Source organism: Parasteatoda tepidariorum, chromosome 1 (genome assembly GCF_043381705.1).
Source record: "Parasteatoda tepidariorum isolate YZ-2023 chromosome 1, CAS_Ptep_4.0, whole genome shotgun sequence".
Classification (NCBI taxonomy): Eukaryota; Metazoa; Arthropoda; class Arachnida; order Araneae; family Theridiidae; genus Parasteatoda; species Parasteatoda tepidariorum.
This window is the reverse complement of record NC_092204.1, coordinates 85,898,739-85,922,502: the sequence shown is the minus strand read 5'-3', so window position 1 is coordinate 85,922,502 and position 23,764 is coordinate 85,898,739. Positions and strand designations below refer to the sequence as shown.

Below are 23,764 nucleotides of genomic sequence, written 5' to 3'. Positions count from 1 at the left end.
AAAGGAAGGGTAGAAATTAAAAAGAAAATCCGATCATTAGAACGAAAGTTATTCAGGGTGATTCGTTTTTTTTTTTGCGGACTGTACTATTATTATTAATATGTGTTATTGAGTTGCAATCAGATCTTTGGTTTGTTTATTCTAATAGCAATTAAGAAACCAAATTTTGATTTTCAGAATTGTATTACAAGAGTACATCGTATTGGCATATCACATGTATGCTTTTTTTTAAAAAAGAAATAAACTTTTAATTGCATTTAATATTATGTGGATAGTAGAAAAGATCCAGAAAAAAATTAAAATATCAGAATTTTTGAATGACAACAACATTCTTGCTACATATCACTTTATGTTGCTAAACAAATGGTTTTCACTTTGCCTTTTGAAAATTATGAATTTTCTTAATTACGATTTGATAGAGGTGAGTGAAGGCTTTTTTTTTATTTAAGAAGATAATATTTATATCACTTTATTTGTGTTGATAATAAAAGAAAGTATAACTTGCAGTTAAAATTCTATTTTCAAGTAAGCTTTTTATTTTATGCTTCATTATTCTTATACGGTCGAAATTTGATAAATACTAAACAAATGATGAAAAGATAAACATTACAGTTCATTATATGCACCTCTTTGTTACATGGAAAATGTTTTGAACTCTCTTTAAAAAAACTTCTATAAAATTTTAGCTATAAGAAAAAATTCACTTTGATAGATTCGAAATAATTAGTTATTAATTTGTCAAGCGATTTATGTACTACATATTACAATTACCATGTCCATCAATATTAGTTTTACGTCCAAAAAAGATTTTTCAAAGATTTTAAATATAGTGAATTATAGTATAGTTTCATAGTTATAAAATACTTTATTATTCACATAAGTATTTTTTTATATCCCATTTTCAGTTTTTATGGTAATATTAGAATCACTGTAGATTTGATTTGAACCTAAAATCTGACAAAAGTGTTAAAAACTTTTTCATTTTGTTGATTGTACGTAAGTGCCTTTTTTTTTTTGGATAGTTGCAAAAAATCTTAATGCACATAAAACCTATGAATGTAATAAACAGTTATGAATAGTAGCTCTATTTTAATATTCCACATTACAAGTTGAATAGGACTTAAAAGTAATTTAGTTTTAAAACTAATCTTTTTTACGGGAAATAATGCTAACAATACCTACAAGAAATACAAATTTAACTACTTGAAATTAGAAAAAATTGAAATTTCCGGAAAAGAATTCAGAAAAAAGTTTCACATTATCATGTGAGGTTGTGAAAACTTAATTATTATTTATTTTTTTTTTGAAATTTAAGTTCAAAAACTTTGTAATGATATCTTTTCCATATTGATTAAAAAAGGAAATACTTCTGAGTTAAATTCATCTACCTTGTTTCAGAAATGAAAGAAATCATAGCAAACTTTTTATTACATATAAACTAATAAAAATTACAAGATCTTAATTTGAAAAGAAATAAAATGCGTATTTTAACACATTAAATTCCTATCTGCAGTATCTTTTTTAGATTATAAAAAGTAATTAAAAATGACACACTTGTTCCTTAGTAGAGTAAAAGATTTTCTAAGAAAATTGAGACAATTTCTGGTTATTAATCATCAATATTTATTATTTACAATATAACTTTAGATAATCTAATAAAATAATAAGAAAATAAAAAATTCTACAAAATTTTTAGTCAGAAAAAATTAACATTTACAATTTTACCTATTAAGTTCATCAAATATGCTATTACAACCCCAAAAATACCTATTTATTCACATATAGCAAATAAAAATTAAATTAAATTAGTTTTATTTTTTCAAAAAAAAATATAAATATGCTCCTAATATTGAAAATAAACTAAATTTAACTTGCGTTTCTACTGAAATCACGTTTCCTCGCCTTGCTTCTTTTTCCAAGTCCTCTCCTAGTTTCACGCATAAATACTGTATAGGATTTTTCGTTAATCGAAAAAAATATAAAAATACATCGTCATGAAGGCTAAAAGCATCTTCTCTGCTTCGATATATCAGTCTCCTCCGAAGACTTAGCCGTGTAAAATAATTAATTATCAATGCATTCCATGTGCTTGCCATTACTCTACTGAAAATACCAGTGGTTTTTGCGTCGATCGAAAAGAGCGCTCAAGATCCACTAAAACTTTCTTGGAATACCGAAAATCGAGCAATGGGCGGGAAAAGTAGAATATCAGCCATGGTGCTGCTTCCAAAAGCTCATATCGACTGTCGACTTCGAGATCAGAATACCAGCCCCGGATAACTTTAGAAATACAAATTTAGTTACTCAGCCTGCCTATGCTGTCCATAGAGCTGTATTACAAATAGAGCAAGCCTGCTGTTCAAGCCTGATACCACTGCCCATCTCTCTTCGTCCCTAACTTCTGAAACCCTTTTGTCACATGCTTCCTCTCTTTCGGCAAATTTCGGCAGATTAAAAAGCGTCATGTGTTCAAGGGCATGAGCTCTTTTTTCTGTTATATTCGTATTTTGCACCTGTAAATGCAAAAGAGGGAAAGCTTCGAAAGCTTTTTAATTAGCAGAACAATAAAATATTAGATCACTTTTCAACAAGACTTCTCCAGTTTAAAATAATTTTTTGAATTCCAATTTTTGGATACGTATAAATATAAAATGTACAAAAGCGTTTACATTTTTACAAAACTAAGAAAATTTTAATTTTTTTTAATTATTTTAAAAATGATAAAAACGAATGTTTTGATAAACCTTATTCACTTTGATTCAGTAGTTTTATTTCATAACAACCCTCCGTGCATTCATTTTTTTAACGATTTATTGATATTGAGGTACATAAAAAAATGCATTTAAATTTCAATCTAACATAAATTTTACACTAGTACTGCATCTTGTAAAATCATTCATATTTATTTTTTTTCGCTCAATATGCAACTTAAATTTATATTTGTCAGAAAATAGGCATTTTAAAAATGATAAATTTCAAAATTAAGCGTAAACCCGACAGAATAGCAATAATCTGAATAGCAATAAAATAAACATGTTTTTAGTAACTTGTATTGACTAAAATGAGTAATTTCTTTTTTTTTTTTTAAGTAAACTTTTAGTAAAAGAAAATCGGCTAGAATAAGAACAAAGAAATTCGATCAATACTCGAATAGGAAAAGTTTCATTTTCCCGATAATATACAATTTTTTTTCTTTTAATAATAACTGGTCATGAAAATCTTCAGTTTTAGTTTCGAATAGTAATTAAAAGAAAATATAAAATAAGAGAAATTTAAAGAAAATTATTTCAAACGTATAATAATGAAAAGGAATGTCTTTCTCATAATAATCCCAGAACCATTTGTGTTAGTGTCTTGAACTTAAGTAGTAAATTTATTCATTGGTTTAGAATTAGCCCTTGCTTTAAATGAAACTATAAATTATTCTGCGTTATCATATATTTTAAGGATTACACCAATGATGTTAGCAAGCTTACAGCTCTCATTTATTAACAAAGAAGTTTATTGTACTGTATTGAATTATTTTTTATTCCTCTTGTCATAGAGATTATGTATAACCAAGATAAATTAATAAAAAGCAATCAAACAAAAAATATAGTTTTATTTCTTCAAAAAATAGTTGAAGTCTTCGAAACGTAAAGCTTGTACAAAATGGTTTATTTTCTTCATTTCTTCATGTCAAAGACTTTCTCAAATATGATTCGAAGTTTAGATTCCAAATCTGAAATTTCGAGGTATTTCGTTTTCAAATTCAATATGCTCTGAGGAGTGCAAATATAGTATTTCAAAGCTTTTCCTCTTTTCTCTGATTCAACAATTATTGTCCATGCTTCTTCTCCACACTTCTTTAACACCTCTTCAAAAAAACAAGCATACCTAAGAGCATTCACTCTAAAAGTAAAGTTTCGTTTAAAAAAAGTTATTAAAAGAAGTTCTTCAATAAACTATGACAGAATAAGCTTACAGAGCAAGTTAAAATAACAAATCCTTTCATAAAACAGTTTTTTTAGAAAAAGTTTTAAGATGCTGAATTCCAGTGTGCTATTTACATTGAGACAGCTCGAGAATAAAAAAAAATTTAAGGCGCTGAATTCTACAGGGTGTTTATAAATTCCCGCACCCATTTTGATGTTTAATAACCCATAAGACAATGAAGATATAAACAAACGCATGGTATTTATTGATGGAATAACTCATATATTTTCCTTATCAGGTTTGAGTATCTTTACTTTTGTAAATACCGTCTGCGCGTGTGGTTAATTTCAGATAATTTCATTTTCCAGTCTAAACATCTATACTTTTCTAAATATCGTCTGCTTATTAATTGCATTTTTCTCTCTTTTGTTTTTGGCAACTATTGCAATGTTATGCTTACTTTTGATGTGTTTGTTCTATGTAGTACTTCTATGTGATGTTTTATTCGAGCGGATATTAAGGAGAATGCGTACACCACAAGAGAAAGCACAGATTTTATGGTGGTTCATAGAAACGAAATCGATAGGCACAGAGAAATTGCAGAAGAATTTACCAAAAAGATTCTCCATCCAAAAGCAGCATTTTGCGGTGGAAAAATAATTTTCTAGAAACTGGAAGTATCGCAGACAAGAAACGTTCCGGACGTCCCTGCACAAGTTATTTTGACGCTGAGCGCGTCAGACAGACATTTTTAGACAATCCTAGAAGATCTGTGAGATCAGCGGCAAGAGAATTGGATATGCCCATTTCGACGGTGTACAAGGTTATTAAGAAACAATTAAGACTGCATGCATACAAAATTCAAATTGTTTAAGGTTTGGAACCGGACGATAGGCCTAGGAGGATGGCGTTTGCAACAGATATGGCAGGAAGGATAGAAGATGCTGCTGATTTTCTGAAGGGCATAATGTTCTTCAACGAAGCATCCTTTCATGTTTCTGGTATTGTTAATCGCCATAATGTCAACATATGAGGATCTGAAAACCCCCATGAATACCGTGAGAAACAAAGGGATTTCTCAAAGGTTAATGTGTGGTGTGGACTAATGCACGACCGAGTCATTAGGCCTTTCTTTTCTACAGAATAGACGGTCTCATCAGTCGTATACTTAGACATGTTAAAAAACTTCGTATTTCCACAACTAGAAGAGCTTCAGCCACATGTCTTTTTGCAACAAGATGGTGCACCATCTAATTGGGGTATCATCGTTCGTAGTTCTTTGAATGACCATTTTCCAGGAAGATGAATAGGGTGAGGAGATCCAATTCCTTGGCCACCCAGATCACCTGATATAACGCACCTGGACTTTTTTCTTTGGGGATCAGGAAGATCGTGTTGAACTTTGATGACCTAAAAGCCAGAATTACAACCGCAATAGCCTCTGTGGATGCCGACATGCTTGCCGCTACCTGGCGTGAAATTGACTATCGACTTGATATTCTCCGTGCGACAAAGTGGGCACACGTCGAAGTTCATTGACAAGGATCGCGAAACTTTTTGAGTCTATCTAACCATTTATGTTATTAATTTTAATATATCTTTATCATTTTATGAGTTATTAAACATAAAAATGGATCCGGGACATTATAAACACCCTGTATTGTATTATTTACATTGAGACCACTCTAAAATAAAAATAAAAAATTTAATTACGATTCTGCTCAACGACTTAATTCCATTTGTAGAATGCCAATTTAAGATGAATGCCAACAATGATCAAAGCATCAATTATGACGAGTGAAGAAAAGTTGGGAGTAAATAACAGTTTATTTCTTAATTAAAATATTACATGCCAAGTGGATATGACAACAATTATAGGATCCCGGCGAACTGAAACTTCACCATATAAATCGATATTTTTTTTACCAAAAAACGAAATTAATAATCACATCAAAAATCATATTCAAATGATTCGCGTTAAAATCCAACGATGAGTGTGCGAAAGGCTTGACCTTAATGGATTTGCTCAAATTCACCAAACAAAGTTTCAGAATTAAGGATGAAATCTGTGAACATGCGAGGTTACAAATTTATAGTGAAGTGAGGGACAAAAAATAATACCATGGAAACATGTCGAATTACTAATAATAAAAAATATAGAAAACTGCCTGATTGCTAAAGGAAACTTGACATTTCTCCTAACCATATAAGAAAAAGAAAAAACTGTTTTAATGTTTAGAGTTCCAATTTTCTCAATAGTGATTAGCGAGCCTTTTGATTGCGGTTAACTTTATTTTCAAAAAGGTTTTTAAAGACCGATATTAAGAGTTTTCATTATGTAACATACACTGAAGAGCCAAAAAAACTGGCATACCTGCCTAATATCGTGTAGGGCACCCGCGAGCACGCAGAAGTGCCGCAACACGACGTGGCATGGATTCGATCAATGTGTGAAGTAGTGCTGGAGAAATTGACACCATGAATCCTGCATGGCTGTCCATAAACCAGTGGGAGTAAGAGGGGGTGGGGATATCTTCTGAACATCATTTTGGAAGGCATCCCAAATATGTTCAATAAAGTTCAAGTCTGGGGATTTTGGTGGCCAGCGGAAGTGTCTAAATTCAGAAGAGTGCCGCGGAAGTGTCTAAATTCAGAAGAGTGCCGCTGGCCACCAAAATCCCCAGACATGAACATTATTGAATATATTTGGGATGCCTTACAACGTGATGTTCAGAAGATATCCCCGCCCCCTCTTACTCCCACTTATGAACAGCCCTGCAGGATTCATGGTGTCAATTATCTCCAGCACTACTTCACACATTGATCGAATCCATGCCACGTCGTGTTGCGGCACTTCTGCGTGCTCGCGGGTACCCTACACGATATTAGGCAGGTATACCAGTTTTTTTGGCTCTTCAGTGTACTATTAGCAATGCATACTCGTTGCAATAATTTTTAACAAAAATGTAAGGAAATTGAAGTTACCAAAAAGCAAACATAAAACACGTTAGCTTCATGACTATATGATTCATTGTTTTTAAACGCTTATTCAATTCACATGTGCGTCATAACTCCCGATATTTCGTAATTATATGATTTCAAGTAAAACTTTATCTTAGCAACTTAAAAAGCATGGGAAATTGCTTTGTTTAAAAAAAATGATGCATTTAATTATCTTTGAGCAAACAAAATAAAATCTCTATTTAAACATGGGATAAAACTTGGTTTCACTTTTCAATTCCTGCTATCAGTTCACACTCTTCCTATATATATTTATATATCTTGGTCAAATTATCAGTCGTTAATAAAATACTTTTTATTCATCCCCTCAAGTTCAAATGCATTTTCTAAGAGCAACCGTAATGTCTCTAAAAACTTCTAGTGGATGACGCTTGATGTTAAAACAGTTTTTTCAAATATTCATTAATTAAATTTAATTAATTAATTTAATTGAAACTTCTAGTGTATGACGCTTGATGTTAAAACAGTTTTTTCAAATATTCATTAATTAAATTTAATTAATTAATTTAATTGAAACTTCTAGTGGATGACGCTTGATGTTAAAACAGTTTTATCAAATATTCATTAATTAAATTTAATTAATTAATTTAATTGAAACTTCTAGTGGATGAAGCTTGATGTTAAAACAGTTTTTTCAAATATTCATTAATTAAATTTAATTAATTAATTTTAGTTTTATATGATCTATATTATAGGAGTGAAGTGGCAGTTACCATTACCATTTCCCTCCCCGTCAAAGCGTCAAAGGGTTAATGGAAATTGGAACAAAAAATTAAATTTAAAAATGCTGAAATTAATATTTTAGGCCATACGAGTAATAAAATTTGTTTAGCACATTATTTGAAAAACAAACTAAACATAAAATTTTAACTAACTAATTAAATTCGATATATTTTAACCAAACCGTAAGAAAGCTCTTTTCATATAAAACCTTGAAAAAATAACCACGTCTTTGATTAATCGTTTTCTATTGCTGACCAAAAAAATCATGTTTGGCGCCGTTTTTTGGTTTTGCCATCAATGATCGGCGGAATATTACACAGGTACCGATAAGAGAGTTCTTACATGCAATGATGTTCTTGATCATCTACATCTTCTCCAAATTTTAAAGAACCATTAAGAGCATTTGCTTCTGATGTACATGACGTAAACGCCATGGGATCCATCACAGTGTCATTAATGCAACCAATATTTCGGACATAAGCTATAGATGCAAAAGAAACGTGTTAGAATATTTCTGTTAGTCAAAAATAATATTATTTATTTGAAGTTTTTTTTATCTAGCGCAAAGCTTTATTTTGTTTTAAAATTGCTCTTGACTTTTTAAATTTCATTAATTATGCATGCTGCTACTAAAGTGTAGAAATAAGTAATTCTGCAGATTATCTAGTTAATTTGCAGATTAACTAGGTTCATTCTTTAAAGTGCTAAAATATTATTTCATTTCTCAAATTACCCTGTCTATTGCACCTAGATAATCTGCACATTATCTTCTAAGCACAATGTTAAAATGAATGTAAAATCTTTGCTGGAACAAAACAGCTATGTTTCTGCATGCTTAAATTAGCGTAATGATATTAATTTATTTTTCGATACCCAACAAAATTAAATTACTACAATCAAGCAGTTAACACATCAGTTGATAGAATCAATTAACAGTGACATAAAGAATATAATTCAAAGAATCAAGCTGTTTAAAATAGCATTAAAATTAGATTAATCAACGCAATGTCGTTTATTTACGTTTCAATATCGAAAGTATCAAATCAATAAATACAATCAAATAATCTGAAAATTAATTGATAAAATGAGTGAAACAAACTTTTGACCTTTAACGATATGGAAATCGTCAATGCACATATTACGTAGATGAATTACGAAAAACACTTAATTCCCAACTTTAGGATTCTTTTCTAAAATCATTGGAAAATTTTATGTCAATATAATTTTTTCTAAACTACTTTATATTGTGACATTATTTTTAAAACAATATTTATAAATGAATAATTGTTTTATTTCCAAATTTCAAATCAGCGATTTCAAATAATTTCTCTTATATTTTTTGTGTAGTTGAATGATCTAATTTTTTCCCCTTTCATTTGATCCAGCAATTTTCTAGTCTTTTGTTATGTTTAGCTCAATCAGAAAAAAAATTGGATAATTCAATTTTAAAAAACGTTAAAATATTATTGAAATATCAAGAATAACTCAAAAATAGTTGACGATTTCTAATATTTAAACAGAACCAAAAACCAGCTTAAAGATAAAATTACATATGTGATGAGTGGTCTGATAGGCAGCAGAAAGAATTTTAGTCGTAAGCGCCATCTGTTGACAAACTTTGTAAGTAATCTTGAAGAATATGGAATACCTAGCCAGCATGCATAAAAACAAATTTTTCTGTCTCGTTAAGTTTTTTTTTATTATTATTATTTTCCCGTATCCTGTATCCAAGAATAATTTAAATTAAATTTGCCATCGAAGTTAAACTATTCTTAGTAATAATTGATAAACATATAAAGTGTTGTCGTTTAAATACCTTTATGATATTGAGTTGTTGAATCGCATAAATCGTCCACTAAACTTTTCGTTCCTAAATTTATACTAAAAGCAGCTACCACAGCTTCATAATCAGAAGTGGACACTGCGTCAAGAACTTTATCCGCGCATTTCGCGAGTTCTTCCAATTGGCAATCTAATATTTTATGCATATCCCTATAACAATCATAATTGAATATCTTAATGTAATAAGGTTTTAAGTAACATACATTTAAGGAAACTTAATATATATTCTTATTTAACTGTAGAATATTGATTTATTTCTTCAACTCATTAAATATCACAGATCTCAGAGAGTATTAATGTTTTTAAGTCAAAAAAGGCTTCAAATTCCTTTCCAACATAAACAAACGAGGAATAAAATCAGGAAACGTCTCAATCTATCTAAAAAATTAAAACGCTAAGCTTCCGGACGCTGTGACACGAACAGTTTAAATGAGTGTTTGAGATTTATAGCTTTACTGAATCGAAAGCTTGGGGGCAAAAATGAAAGCACGATATAACCTTTATTTCCTAATCACAAAACATATAGCTCTATTTCACTTAGATGTCACTCAAAATTTATTTAAGCTTGATTTCACTAAAATATCACTTAACCACTCATCCAGTCAGATCTTAAATTTATATAATAAAGTAATCTGAATACGTAAAATATGATTATACACTCTATAACAAAAAATCGACGCACCAAGAAGCAATCATCCGATTGCTTTGAAATTTCGTATGCATGAATGTTTTGAACAGATATAGCTGGAATAATGCCGACTGGGGACGTATAGTCTTTAGCGACGAATCCCGCTTCCAACTGTGTCCTGACGATCATCGAAGACGTGTTTGGAGACGCACAGGGCAGAGGGAGGATCCTGCCTTTACTATTGCACGCCACACTGGCCCTCAACAGGACTCGGACTCTTTGCTCGTCATTAGAGGTACACTTACTGCACAGCGGTACGTCGACGACATCCTAAGACCTGTTTTGCTACCGTTCCTTTTGCAGCGCCCTGGGCTGGTTTTTCAGCAGGACAATGCCAGACCACATACGGCACGTGTTGCTATGAACTGTCTGCAAGCTTGTCAAACTCTTCCTTGGCCTGCCAGATCACCAGATCTCTCTCCCATCGAGCATGTCTGGGATATGATGGGAAGGCGATTGCATCTGGCACGGAATGTTGATGACCTCGTTCGACAATTGGATCGAATTTGGCAGGAAATACCGCAAGAGACCATCCGGGAGCTTTATCGGTCTATGCCACGCCGTGTGGCAGCTTGTATCCAGGCTAGAGGCGGGTCAACACCTTATTGAACTTGTTACTGTATCTCTGCAATAAATTATTCAATTGTTCTGAAATTTTAATCATTTACTATTATGTACATTGTCTTCCTATCCACCAATTTTCGTTGCAATCGGAGAACTCCTTCTTGGTGCGTCGATTTTTTTGTTATAGAGTGTATTTAAAGTTTCGAGTAAAACTCAGTCAAGTTTTGAAATTTAATATTCCTTCCTTCTCTTCATTCAACAGAAGGACGAACGAATTATATTTAATTTAATAGCTACATTTTTATGCTTTTTTTAAAAATTATTTCTAACATTTAATTTACCAAAATTTCTCTGAATTTTTTCGAATAGTTCTTTCGTTCTTGTGTTTATTTTCGTAGTCATGGACAAGGGTTTCTAATATTTTTAAGAATGGAAAATCACTTAGGTGTACTATTAATAATATTCCATAGGACTCTCATTATTCTGCTACTTTTTAAGATTAAAATTTAAAATTCAATTATAAAAAAAATTCGAAAATGTGCTAAAATATTTCAAAATTAGGAGAATTGTTATTTTTTTACATCATTCTGCAACGTTTTTAATTTTAGTGTTTAAAATGTCATTGTGTAGATATTAACTACAAATTTGTAATTTATAATAATAGACAATGATTTTTCATTGTTATGAATTTTCTTAATTATAGAGTTTAAAAGTCATTTCATTAATTCTAATAATAAATTTACATTCTATCATAGTATTGAGCAATCAACTTTAAGGTTCCTTTTAAATTTCAGAGTTTAAATTGCCATTACATTAGCAATAATCACAAATTAACAATGTTTCACAATATTGGGAAATATTTTTTTTTAATATACTGTATCTTTTTAAAATCACAATATAAAGTGCAAATGCAGTAAAATAAAACATTATTTAGCTATATTTCATAGTAATGGGTGATAATTTCTCATCATTTTGTGCTCTTTAAATAACAGAATTTAGAGTGTAATTAAAGTAAAATGAAACAAATAGCAATAACGTTTCTTCCATTACGTTTATAATATCAGAATTAAAATGCAATTGAAGTAAATTAAAATACAAAACAACAGTTTTTCATAATGATGTGTAATTATTCTGCATAATCCTATATTTTTTTAAAGTTAGAATCTTAAAAACAACTAAAGCAAAATTAACTACAAATCAATACTTTGTCATAATGAAAAGCAATGATTTCTCATAAACTTGTCTATTTTTAATATCGATAATTAAAATGCAATCATAGTTAAATGAAACACAGATGACTGTTTCTTAATAATAAGCAATGTTTTGACATCTTCCTGTAATTTTTCAATATACGAATTAAAATAATTTTAATATACGTACTGGCAAACAGCTTCTAGATTTTCAGCTGATGGAAAGAAATTATCAGGTGCTAATTTTCGACATCGATGAAATGATGTGCACATTTCCGGGAATGCGATGCAACCTATTATTAAAATACGTATGTACGAAATTAAAAACAACCATTTTAAGTAATTTAACATTTATTAATTTAGATAATGAGACTCATTTTTTTATATCATTTTGTAAGTTAAAGATTAAAACTATCAGGTATTTAACTATTAGGCTCTTTTATAGAGCCGTTTTACGAGTAACGTTGTGTTAAAAAATTTTCTTATTGATATTGACCTATAAAGAGAATCTCATATACAGGGTGGTCCCGAATTCATGGTACAAACTTTAATGGTAGGTACAGAACATTGTAACAATGATTTATTGTATAGGAATGTATAGTCGCAAGTGACGGGGTGAGGCGTAAACAGGGGAAATAAAAGGAAAGAGAAATGGAGTGATCGGTTGGTATCATTGCCGGTAGAGGGCAGTAGTGTGCAGTTTGGTGCTCGATGGATTGGGCGTGGTGGACCAATCCCTTGGCCACCCCGATCTCCCGATTTATCGAGCCTCGATTACTTTTTATGGGGACATCTAAAGCATCTTGTTTTTGAGACTCCAGTTGACTCAGATGAGGATCTCGTCGCTCGCATATCTGTAGCTGCTGCAGGTGTGCGTGAAATACCATGCATCTTTGAACGTGTACGCCAATGGCTCCACCGACGCTGTCAAGCATGTATCGCTTCTGGTGGACGCAATTTTGAACACTTACTGTAAACATGACACTTGTCAACAACGCTTTCAATAAAATCTTTGTTTTTCCTTTCGGCCGTTATTTCTTCTGTTTACGCCTCACCGCGTCACTTGCGACTATACATTCCTGTACAATAAATCATTGTTACAATGTCCTGTACTTACCATTAAAGTTTGTACCATGAATTCGGGACCACCCTGTAGTTAAATACCTAAAATTGATTTGATTTTTAAAACAATTATTTCTTGTGGGAAGGAAGGTGGAAGTTTCAAAATTTTACCTACTGCCATGAACTTGAACTTTTGTGCTTATAGATTTCAGAATTTTTAAAATCTGTGTTTATAACTCACCAGGGAAGACTCCATGATAATCTTTATGTTACCCACCCTTATGAGAACATAGGTCTTCATTTTTATCGGATGTTAACCGTACATATAGACCGTATGTATGGGCCGTACGTATGCATAGGCCGAATGCAAATTAGCTAAATTAAAAATTATAGCATTTTTATCGTAAAATATTGATGTTTTCCCATAATATGTCCTTTAATTAATGAAAATTCTGATATTGTCCAGCATTATTTATAACTGCATTTTGATAAGCATTATCTTACTTAGATTCTTACTTTATTAGTTTAACTTGAAACTACAAACTTAGAAAAACTTACTTATGTGAAGCGGCTTAGAAAAAAAAAGTGCACTTCCTGGTAAAAGAATATAATTTCGTATCATTGGTGATGCATAATATGCGCAAATTGTTGCGCAATATGAGCACTTCAAATACCATCACTAAGATTTATGAGAAAAGAGGGTAAAAGACGAGGATTAGATTTAAATAGTGATATTTAAGCAAATGAGGCATTTTTTAATGTATTTTATTATGTTGAATAGAGTTAAAATAATGACAAATAGTTAAGAATTTATGAACTTTTGATGTTAAAACAGTACACATTTTGACGTATACCAATTCACGAATTTGGCATTGTTATAGAAAAAAAGGAAGTTTTTTCACAATTACGCTTTTTACGCTAAACCGAATAAGATGAAAACAAAATCAATATATTTAATAGCTCAAATATAAAACATTTTCATGCTCAATTTTGTACTTATTTACATGAGTGCTTATACTTATTTACATTATTTATTTACCTAAGTGTCATATAGATAAATATCGCATTTTTTAAAATTTTATTTATTTATTTTTGGAGCAAAATTGGCATAAAATAGAAGTGAAAGAGACGAGACAATTTTTCACTTGTTTAGATGGCGCAGTCAAGCTTATAGATTTAAATTAAAAATAGTACTCTATAAATATGAATTTTTTATTTTTAATAGTTTCAACATTGTGTAAGAATGATTGAATTGTACAAGAATGAATGGAATAAAAACGTCATTGGCTTAAAATCAAACAGTGCTTCACTTGCTTAGATAGTTTTTTATCTAATTACCTCTAAGTCAAAATTTGTCACAAATTTAATTCAAAAGCAATTTCTTGAATACGAAACAAGTGCCTCAATTAAATCTATCTTTAGAGATGGAGTATAAAATGCTATAGCATCTTAAAACTATGTTCGTACTTCCTATTAATAAGTATAATAAAATATTCTCTCACGAAGTGCAGAATCATACATTCTATTACCATAATTACAAAATTTACTTAAAAAAGAACCTTTACAGCTAACTTTATTTCATCAACTACATTCATAACTGTACCACACAAACCTTATTACTGATTCCATACTTAAGAGAAACAATTTAACTTTAACAATTTGTAATTGTTTAACAATTGTGGGAAGTACATTTCCCACCAGCAACATATGTTTTTAAATGTCGAAAAAAATCAAGTTTTCCACTAATGATTTATGTGGTCATCATCTAATAACTTTTTTAAAAAAATTGCTTGTTTGTATAAATTTGGAAAATAGTAAAGGTTAGGTCTCAAAAAAGAAAGGCTAACATTAGGGAGATATTTTTTTCTTGCAACGTTCGTTAATTTGATTATTTCTCATAGCGCTTATTTGTAGCTATAAACACAGAATTCATAACATTATTATTTTCTTAATTTATAGCCAAATCTTTAAAAATACCACCCACCATTCCACCGAAAATAAATAGTCTTTAAAGTAAATTAAGTTCTATTAATAAGCAAATTGAATTCTTAATTATAAATCAAACCCCTTCCCGAAAATATTTTAATCTAGAAAAAATACCCTAAAAAGGATTGACAGAAAAATTATAAATTTAAGTACACAAAACTCGCACGAGGAAGATTCTAACTTACTACTGAATGAAATACAAAGTATCAGAAAAGATTTCCACATTGTTGGAGTCGATGAGTTAATCCTGGATTAATAATAACGTTACTACAAAGTAATGGTTAACAAATTAGCTCCCTTCTATAAATGCTTGGATTTTTTTCCCTTGTAAAAGGTGGTTTTTTTAATAAAAAAAAACTGTTCCATTCATGGTAAATAGGAAAGGGATGTCCGTTTTCTAATGTCAAAGTGTGCACTGATATCTGCACAGGAAACAACAATTAACGTATTTAAAAGGTCAGATTTAAATTATTTTTAATTAAAATATCTTCTTAAGTGTTTCCGCTTTTAAATAGGACGTGGGCCACCGATAAATGTATTAAGTAAAATGTCACCGCTGTTAGGATATAGAAATGTTGGGCAATTTCTCCAGAATATCTTTTGTTGCTCTACATTTCTTAACATTTATAATAAGATATCATGGGACGAAATCGAAGAGTTTGGAGCAATATATTGATAAGCATCAGTATTTACATCAAACTGTTCCAAAGTACTATGACCAGATAAGTATTTTAAAAGCTTGTAGAACTTCCACTAGAGGGCAGCATACTACCATACAAAAATCTTTGTGCTTCGTGCTTCTCGTCCGCACTTTTTTGCGACACTTCTCTAGAAATGTAGGCAAATGTGTGCGCCGCAATAGAGCGGAAGTTACATGTTATTGCAGTTCGTAATTTTGATTCAAAATATTAATAACGTTATTAAACAAACAGTAAAGTTGTAAACATCATAGAATCCATTTTCATCAAAAAAGTGAAACCGGATTCTAAAATTAAATTGTTCTCAAACAATTAAGTTCTTTCAACTCGAAAGAAGTGAAGTGATCATGCCTAACCGAGTGATTCAAATCAGATTTTATTAGATATCTATAAACGACGTCACCCATGTGTATTGGACCTCATTGTTCTGTTGGCTTCTGAATCGACAAATGCCACAATTTAGAGTAAGTTATAATTGTTTTCTTACTTACACACATTCTTCCTCTTTTGCATCGAAACCTTCTCTATAACTTCATATAATGATTTTTTTTTCTTAAGCACATAAAGCTGTAGTCATTTCCAGCATAATATCTCGTTTGTATTCTATTCTATATTCTCTGCGTAATCTAAATTTCAACCATATAGCCATTTATATATATATATATATCTGTGTGTGTGTGTTACCGGCAAAGTATAAAATGCATCTCCGATTCGTCAAAATGCCATTCAAAAATGACAAATTCGAAGAAACGTCATTCAAGCCTGGCATGTTGCAACAAGTAGGTTAATTTCTTATTTTTCATATGAAAGTTTTGTTTCCCTTAATAAGAAAGGCATAAATTATGTTTTGCACAACTTTTTATTTTTCTTTACACATTTTGAATAAATGTTTTTTAATGGCACTCTCAGTATTTTTCAGCAAAACATTTTTATTTTTGAGAAATGATTTTTCGAAATCGACTTTCACCGGTGAATGTCAACAATCACTTAGTTGCTTTGGTGAATGTCCGAAATATTTATTACATCCAATTTGATATTAATTTATTCGTGGATATAATTACATTTATTCGGTATTTGCCGGGCAATTGTATATCGGACAATGGCACTTGACCTTAAAAAAACATCAGTGTAGGGTATACCGGGCAAATGTATACCGAGCAGTGGCACTTGACCTTAAAAAAACATCAGTGTAGGATATACCGGGCAAATGTATACCGGGCAGTGGCACTTAACTAGACCTAATATGACTAGACCTTTGGTAAATGTCCGAAATATATACTAGGCGTAGTTAAGTGCCACTGACCGGTATATCCTACACGGATGTTTTTTTAAGGTCAAGTGCCATTGCCCGGTATNATTCTTTAAAGTTTCAGAAAAATTGCATACCTTAGTATTCAAATTTTATTTCATATTATGAAATAAAATCATAAGAAATAAATAAAAAAAAATTTAAAAGGTATTTTTTTGCATTGAAAATATTTGGATATACGAATTTTATAATTGTGTGAAAAATTTTTTTCAATTCATGTAAAAAGTTCTCGAGATAAGGCAAAAGGAGCAAAAAGTAAAATTAGCATTAAGGGGTCCTAATTTTGCTTGTGTAGTCCAAGCTCTGTATATTATATCATATATGTTATTTTATATATATTATATTATATAATATATTATATAATATAATATATATAAAATAACATATATGATATAATATACAGAGCTTGGACTACACAAGCAAAATTAGGACCCCTTAATGCTAATTTTACTTTTTGCTCCTTTTGCCTTATCTCGAGAACTTTTTACATGAATTGAAAAAAATTTTTCACACAATTATAAAATTCGTATATCCAAATATTTTCAATGCAAAAAAATACCTTTTAAATTTTTTTTTATTTATTTCTTATGATTTTATTTCATAATATGAAATAAAATTTGAATACTAAGGTATGCAATTTTTCTGAAACTTTAAAGAATGTAATTTTTCATGGCAAAGTACATAATTTGAGCAAAATCAGTCAAATAGTTACTGAGAAATCAAATTTTGTAAAAGTTGTGCAATTAAACTTCGCATCGGGGTCTAATTTTGGATCGTGTTCCTGACCAAACTATCGAGATCATTTTTCCCAAATTCAACTACCCCTACTATTTTGTAGGTCAGAAATCCAAATACAATATAAAAAGATGTGTTTTTACAGAGAAAGTTTGTTTTTATTGATTTCGTAACTTAAAATAATGCTTGCACTAATTAATTAGCTTATTTGAAATCATTTTTTGAGCAATTAACATTGAGTCCAAACTCGCAATGGTCCGGGGAAAAAAATTAATCAAGTTGGTCCGATTTTTTTTTTTTGTGTGTGTGCACTGTACGTGTGTTTATAATGTTTCTATGAACTAGTTATCTATAAAATCAAGACATAAGGATAAAAATTTTATAAATAAAATTTCAAAATAGGGAAAGAATAAAAAATATATATACTTAAAGTATTTTTGACCTATTTTGTTTCGAAAGTTTGGAGTTCGGGTCAAGAAGGACAAGCGACTACACCCTGCGAACAACGAGTGAGTACGACAAGCAACCACATTTATTATTAGGATTTTTTTTTAAATTTTATTTTAATTACAATTAATTGTAATCAAATTTTGTTTTATTAATTGTAATTTTATTTTTTTTAAAAACTCCTAAATGTATATTATCGTTCTCAATACAAATTGACAAACCTTGTAAATACCTATAATTGACTTACTTTACTGACATTTTTTATCAAAGGATCTGAAATTTATTATAATTTAAAAATAACCTTAAAAGTTAGTTTAACAACAATGCATAAAAAAAAAACTTTTTTTTCTTCATCTCTAGTTTACAAAATTCAAGAGTTCATTGTAAATGTTCCATATTTTTGGATCCGATTTCGTAGTCTATTTACTTTATGCCGTTCGAAGAAATTAAAATGTAGTCCAAAATATTAATTCCATGCTACTTTTATGAACGCTTGTACTTCAGTTTGTATAAATCATTCAATAGATTAGAAATTCTCGAAAATAGTTCCATTTTTCTGACATCGTATAGCTTTCAATGTCTCGACCACAGAGGCATTTCTTGTCCCCCCCCCCTCTTTGTCATATTTAATCGCTCTGTGGCCTGTAACGACCTTTAATTTCGTTCTATATCCTTTAATACTTAATAACGTAGGAAAACAATGTTGATAATATCATTTAGCGAACTAAAAAATATTAAATGTCACAGTCAAAAGAGAGATTTTGCATAGCGTAACTGGTTTCAGGGATTTTTGAGCTTCACAGCGCATGTGCGAAAATTTCCCTACGGATAGCTGCATCACTAAGGGGTTGAAAAAAGATTAGCTTTACGACTATTGCTATACAAAATCTCTTTATCCCCTGTTCTCAGACTTACATAGACTTGATGACCTTTGCAAAAAAAAATTTGCCAATTTGAAAATTGACCCTATTTTTCTGCAATATGGTTTGTTTTTTAGCTTTCGTTCTAAATTTTGTATTAACACTGACATAAAATTGTTCCCATTTGTAAATCTGGAAAGGATCTGCAATAAATCACTCATATCTGCTATCTCCTCTGTGTGCAACTAGTTTACATAAGTACTAAACGTTGATTATAATTATCCACTAATTGACTTACACGCTTAAAATACATCACAAAAATCTTCAAAAATTTAAACACTAAGAATAACTTGGACATTCAAGCAATATTTTAAGGAATACTCAGGAAATTTATAGCAATTTTGGAGGCAAACTAAACCTTGACGCATATAAATTTTGCTATAAATTTACTAAAGTACATAAGTGCATTAGGTTTTGAAAAGAGCGTGGATGGAGTAGAACAGAGCTCTAATAATTTTTGTTGAGTAGTCAAAGACTCGCTATTTTGATTCACTATTTTAGAATGTTTTTGTTCAATTTCTGGTTTTAATTTGTTTATGCAACTGATGCATAAAACACATTTAAGTCAGCATTTGAAGAAAAAAAATAGTAGAAAATATTTAATGAAAAATTTTAAAAATACATCAAAGATCGTACAGTCTTAATGGTTATATGCACAGCAAGCTGTTTATTTCCATTCTTCAAATAATTTTAATTGTAATATTGCATTATTATTCTAAATGATGCATCTAAAAATAAGTTTTGAAAAGATAAAAAAACATTTAAAATCTGTTTTAACCATTTGAAAATAAATTTTAATGTATGCTTACCTCCAAAAGAAAGGCAAATAATAAATACAATTTTCCATATTGCTGTTATAACGAATACTAAACAAAGACTTCTAAAGATTCAATATATATCAACAAGGAATCTTACCTTGTTTCGGCTTCTTGTTCTGCCTTCACCTAGTATTCTCTTCCAAAGGTCTTGGGCTGTAGATAACTAATTACACTTAGGCTGAAAAATACTTCGCACAAAACGTTTAAGAATTAAATTTAATAGTTAAGCATGATAAAAAAGGGAAAGCTATATACAGATGAAAAGAGTTGTACGTTGTTCATTAGAAATTCTAAGCTATACCACGCTCGTGGAGAAAAAGTTCGTAATTGAATGTTTCTGTATTTGTCCGCTAGGGGGGGATCGAGGCATTCTCAACACATATTGCTGTGAGAAAGTGACGAATTGAAACTAAAATAAATAAATAAGCTGGTATAGGTTCAAAAATCAAGTTTACAAATTGTGTTTAGCTTTCAATACTGTAAAAAAATTTAAAATGTATGGCGAATAGAATAGAAAAAGTTGCGTGCTATTTTGTGAGAGGATGTGCTCAAATGGTGCTTAAACAGGAAGCATTAGCTTACATATAATTTATGCATAATTTGGATAGACAAATGAATGAAATGTTACAATGAAATTAGTGACTTTATTTCAATATTGAAGTACATATAAAACTTTTATTTAGTTTTATTATATCACTTATATTTTTGAAAAACAAATTGTTGCAACATAATTTTTGATAAACTGATTTATTTTCTTTTGTCACCTACGTTGTAAAGTCTATTCCTTATTGAATTTGAAGTAAAATTGATTTCAACACAATCCAGAAGTCACTTAGACCAAACATTTTGACAAGCCCTCATTTGTATTATATTGAGAGGAAAACTAACGAAACCCTTCCACATTTAGTCTGACGTAAAATGAGATTCTGTTTTAATGTTTAGTTATATATCGCTATTTGTGAAAAATTTTATAGTCAGTGTTCGATTTTATAGGCAGGATTTTTCCGAAGTAAGTAGCCTTAATATGTAATTTTAGAATTTCAACCAAAATTGTGTGCACATTAGGGTTCGTAAATTAATATTTAATTCAGAAAAAATATAAAAGTCAGAGGAATCACTATTGATAAAAGCTGGATTTGAAATATAAAAATATGTTTGATTGAATGTAGAAATTGAGAGCGGGTGAAAGTAAATTATCAGAAATACGTTCAAATTTCCTGAAACTGATTTTGTTGATTTGATTCTGGCTTCCCAATAATTCATCAGACCTTGATAACATCTTTGATTTTTCATCCCTTTCGCTATCAATTTGCACCAATATGCATAAAATCTTCATTTTATTTTGCCAAAGGATTCTAAATACTATATATCGAGAGTGTTGATTATGGAATACCGTATATATAAACACTTAAAATATATATCTTATTTTTATATTCATTGTTCAACCCATTGATGCAGAATTTTATTAAATATATTTTAGCAACTTTTTTTAGTATTTTGTATTAATTTAGATCAAAATAAGTGAAAAATATTATATTTAGAATTTTAATAATTAATGTTCATGAAATACAGAATAAAACACCGGTGTCTCTTTCTGCGTTAAAGGTAAAATCTTTAAAACACAACTTACTTAAAACCGAAATTTTTCAAATACATATTTATTAACAGTAATTTAAATCTAAGAGAAACAGTTATTCATCATTAAAATTTCTTTAATTTAAGAAATAAATTATTGATAAATTTTTGAATAGGAATGAAAAAAAAAATTTTCGAACTGCTTATTTTTTTCATTTTATATTTTAGCACAAATATAATTCCGATAATCTAACAGATTTATTCTTCAGTTACTATTAAACTGCTTTTTAAAATTGAAAATTATACTGAAATTTATTTTTACTTGTAATTAAATCAGCGGTTCTGAATTTTTTTTACTACGGAATCCTAAATAATCAGCCATCTTTCGGTGTAACCCCAACTTCATAAATAAAGTTTATTGGAGTAATTCTGAACGTTATAGCCTATAAAAGACTATTTTTAAAATATATTTAATTATAGGAATGAAAATGTTTTATTGTTTATCATTAATAATCTTAGATTAGGTTTTATGCCCGACAGTGAAATGTGTCTTCGTGCTATGCATTGTCTAGTTATGAATTTGCTTTTGGTGCATATGCTACGGCCAAAGCCCGAAGTCCGGCCACTTCGCGAATTGTCCGGTCATTTCGTACTTTGGCCATACCTCTCGGCCAAAGTGCGATGTAATTGAAACGATCAGTGAATATTCTACTTTGGCCGGCCATTTCGCGAAGTTGCCACGATGTTCCGGCCAAAACGCGATGTCTTTTGTATTTCTAATAACTTTTACTTCACAGAAAAAAAATTTTAGTGGTATGTTTTTTCACATACCGGGTGGTACGGTGGGACCACAATTTTTTAATATTTGTTTTATTAAAAAGTTAATTTGCTAATATTGCCCCTTTTGTTTTCTTTTCTAATTTAAAAATATAAATCTTCTAATTTTAAAATATAAATCTTCTAATTTAAAAATATAAGAAATAGACAAATTTTTAAGTTCAAATATAAAAAATTTAATTTGTTACTTTGTCTCAAATGGCCACATCCCACAGCAGTTAGCTGCGAGTACCACAGCTAGTAATTTTTAAAGAATGAAGCTATGTTTATACAGAGCCAATAATGCGTGCCAATAATTTTTTCTTCCAATTTTGGCTGATCCTCCCATGCCACTTCGCGATCTGACCGGCCAATTCCCGAAATCAAGAAAAGATCGGACATTGGCCAGTCAATTTACAGTGTTTTTAGCCATTTTGCAATTTGGCTGACCAACTCGCGAAGTGGCTGAATTCGGGCTTTGGGCGTAGCATACACTCTATAACAAAAAAAATCGACGCACCAAGAAGCAATCATCCGATTGCTTTGAAATTTCGTATGCATGAATGTTTTGAACAGATCAGGCTGGAATGATGCCGACTGAGGACGTATAGTCTTTAGTGACGAATCTCGCTTCCAACTGTGTCCTGGCGATGATCGAGGACGTGTTTGGAGACGCACAGAGCAGAGGGGGGATCCTGCCTTCACTATTGCAAGCCACACCGGCCCTCAACAAGGCATTATGGTCTGGGGGGCCAATTCCTTTGACAACAGTATCCCTTAGATCAGTGTTTCCCAACGTGGGGCCCACGCCCCACAGGGGGGCAATTTGATTGTTAAGGAATGGACTCGACACGAGTTTAACCCTTTTGCTCCGGGCCATTTAAATGCAATGCTAAATTTCGTTGACAAAATTAAAAGAAAATTCTTAAATAATTGTGGCCAATAAATATTATAAATTCGTTTGACAAGACCACAATATCAACTGGATTTTTGGCTTCGTCAAGTTAACCTCCATGCGGCAGACGGCAGTCTCCGTGTGGACCCCCGGACGCTTTAAAATCTCGCCAAACAGCGCAGTTGTTTGCATCTGAATAGCCCGTTGCCACTTCTGTAGTGTTTCGCATCATTTAGTGTTAGAAAGCAATACGCCGTGTGAGCTATAAGCATCTCCCTTTATTTATCGATTACAAAAGCCAGGGTGCGTAGCCAAATCTTTGAATCAAAAATAAGCACTTTTTGAAAACTTTTCAAGCACTTTACAAAAATTTTCAAGCACTCAAAAAATTCATATTCAATCAATGATATTATTGAAAAACAAAAACTTTTTATAAACAGTTTTAGTGTTAAAAAAAACAACAAAATATCGAAACAATCAGTACTTTCCCTCATCACCGAGTGAATTCAGCTTGACCCTTACCCCCTACGTCAAAAAAAGAGTTAGAAGTAAAATAAAAT

General features: G+C 30.5%; 1 protein-coding gene across 3 annotated transcripts; it reads right to left on the bottom strand.

The window, feature by feature from the left end:
* Nucleotides 1-3,581: 3,581 nt before the first annotated feature.
* LOC107437080 (uncharacterized) lies at nt 3,582-20,456 on the bottom strand. Of its 3 annotated transcripts, XM_071183248.1 has the most exons (6): nt 20,308-20,456; nt 19,910-19,955; nt 12,134-12,236; nt 9,476-9,651; nt 8,002-8,140; nt 3,582-3,891 (listed from the first exon to the last, which is right to left on the bottom strand). In XM_071183248.1, the coding sequence occupies exons 3-6, from the start codon at nt 12,214-12,216 to the stop codon at nt 3,666-3,668; spliced, it is 624 nt and encodes a 207-aa protein (XP_071039349.1). In that variant the 5' UTR covers nt 12,217-12,236; nt 19,910-19,955; nt 20,308-20,456; the 3' UTR covers nt 3,582-3,665. The 3 variants fall into 3 exon arrangements, with proteins under 3 accessions (XP_071039349.1, XP_071039351.1, XP_015904448.2); XM_071183250.1 differs by lacking the exon at nt 12,134-12,236; XM_016048962.3 differs by lacking the exons at nt 19,910-19,955; nt 20,308-20,456 and adding an exon at nt 15,177-15,329.
* Nucleotides 20,457-23,764: the final 3,308 nt, after the last annotated feature.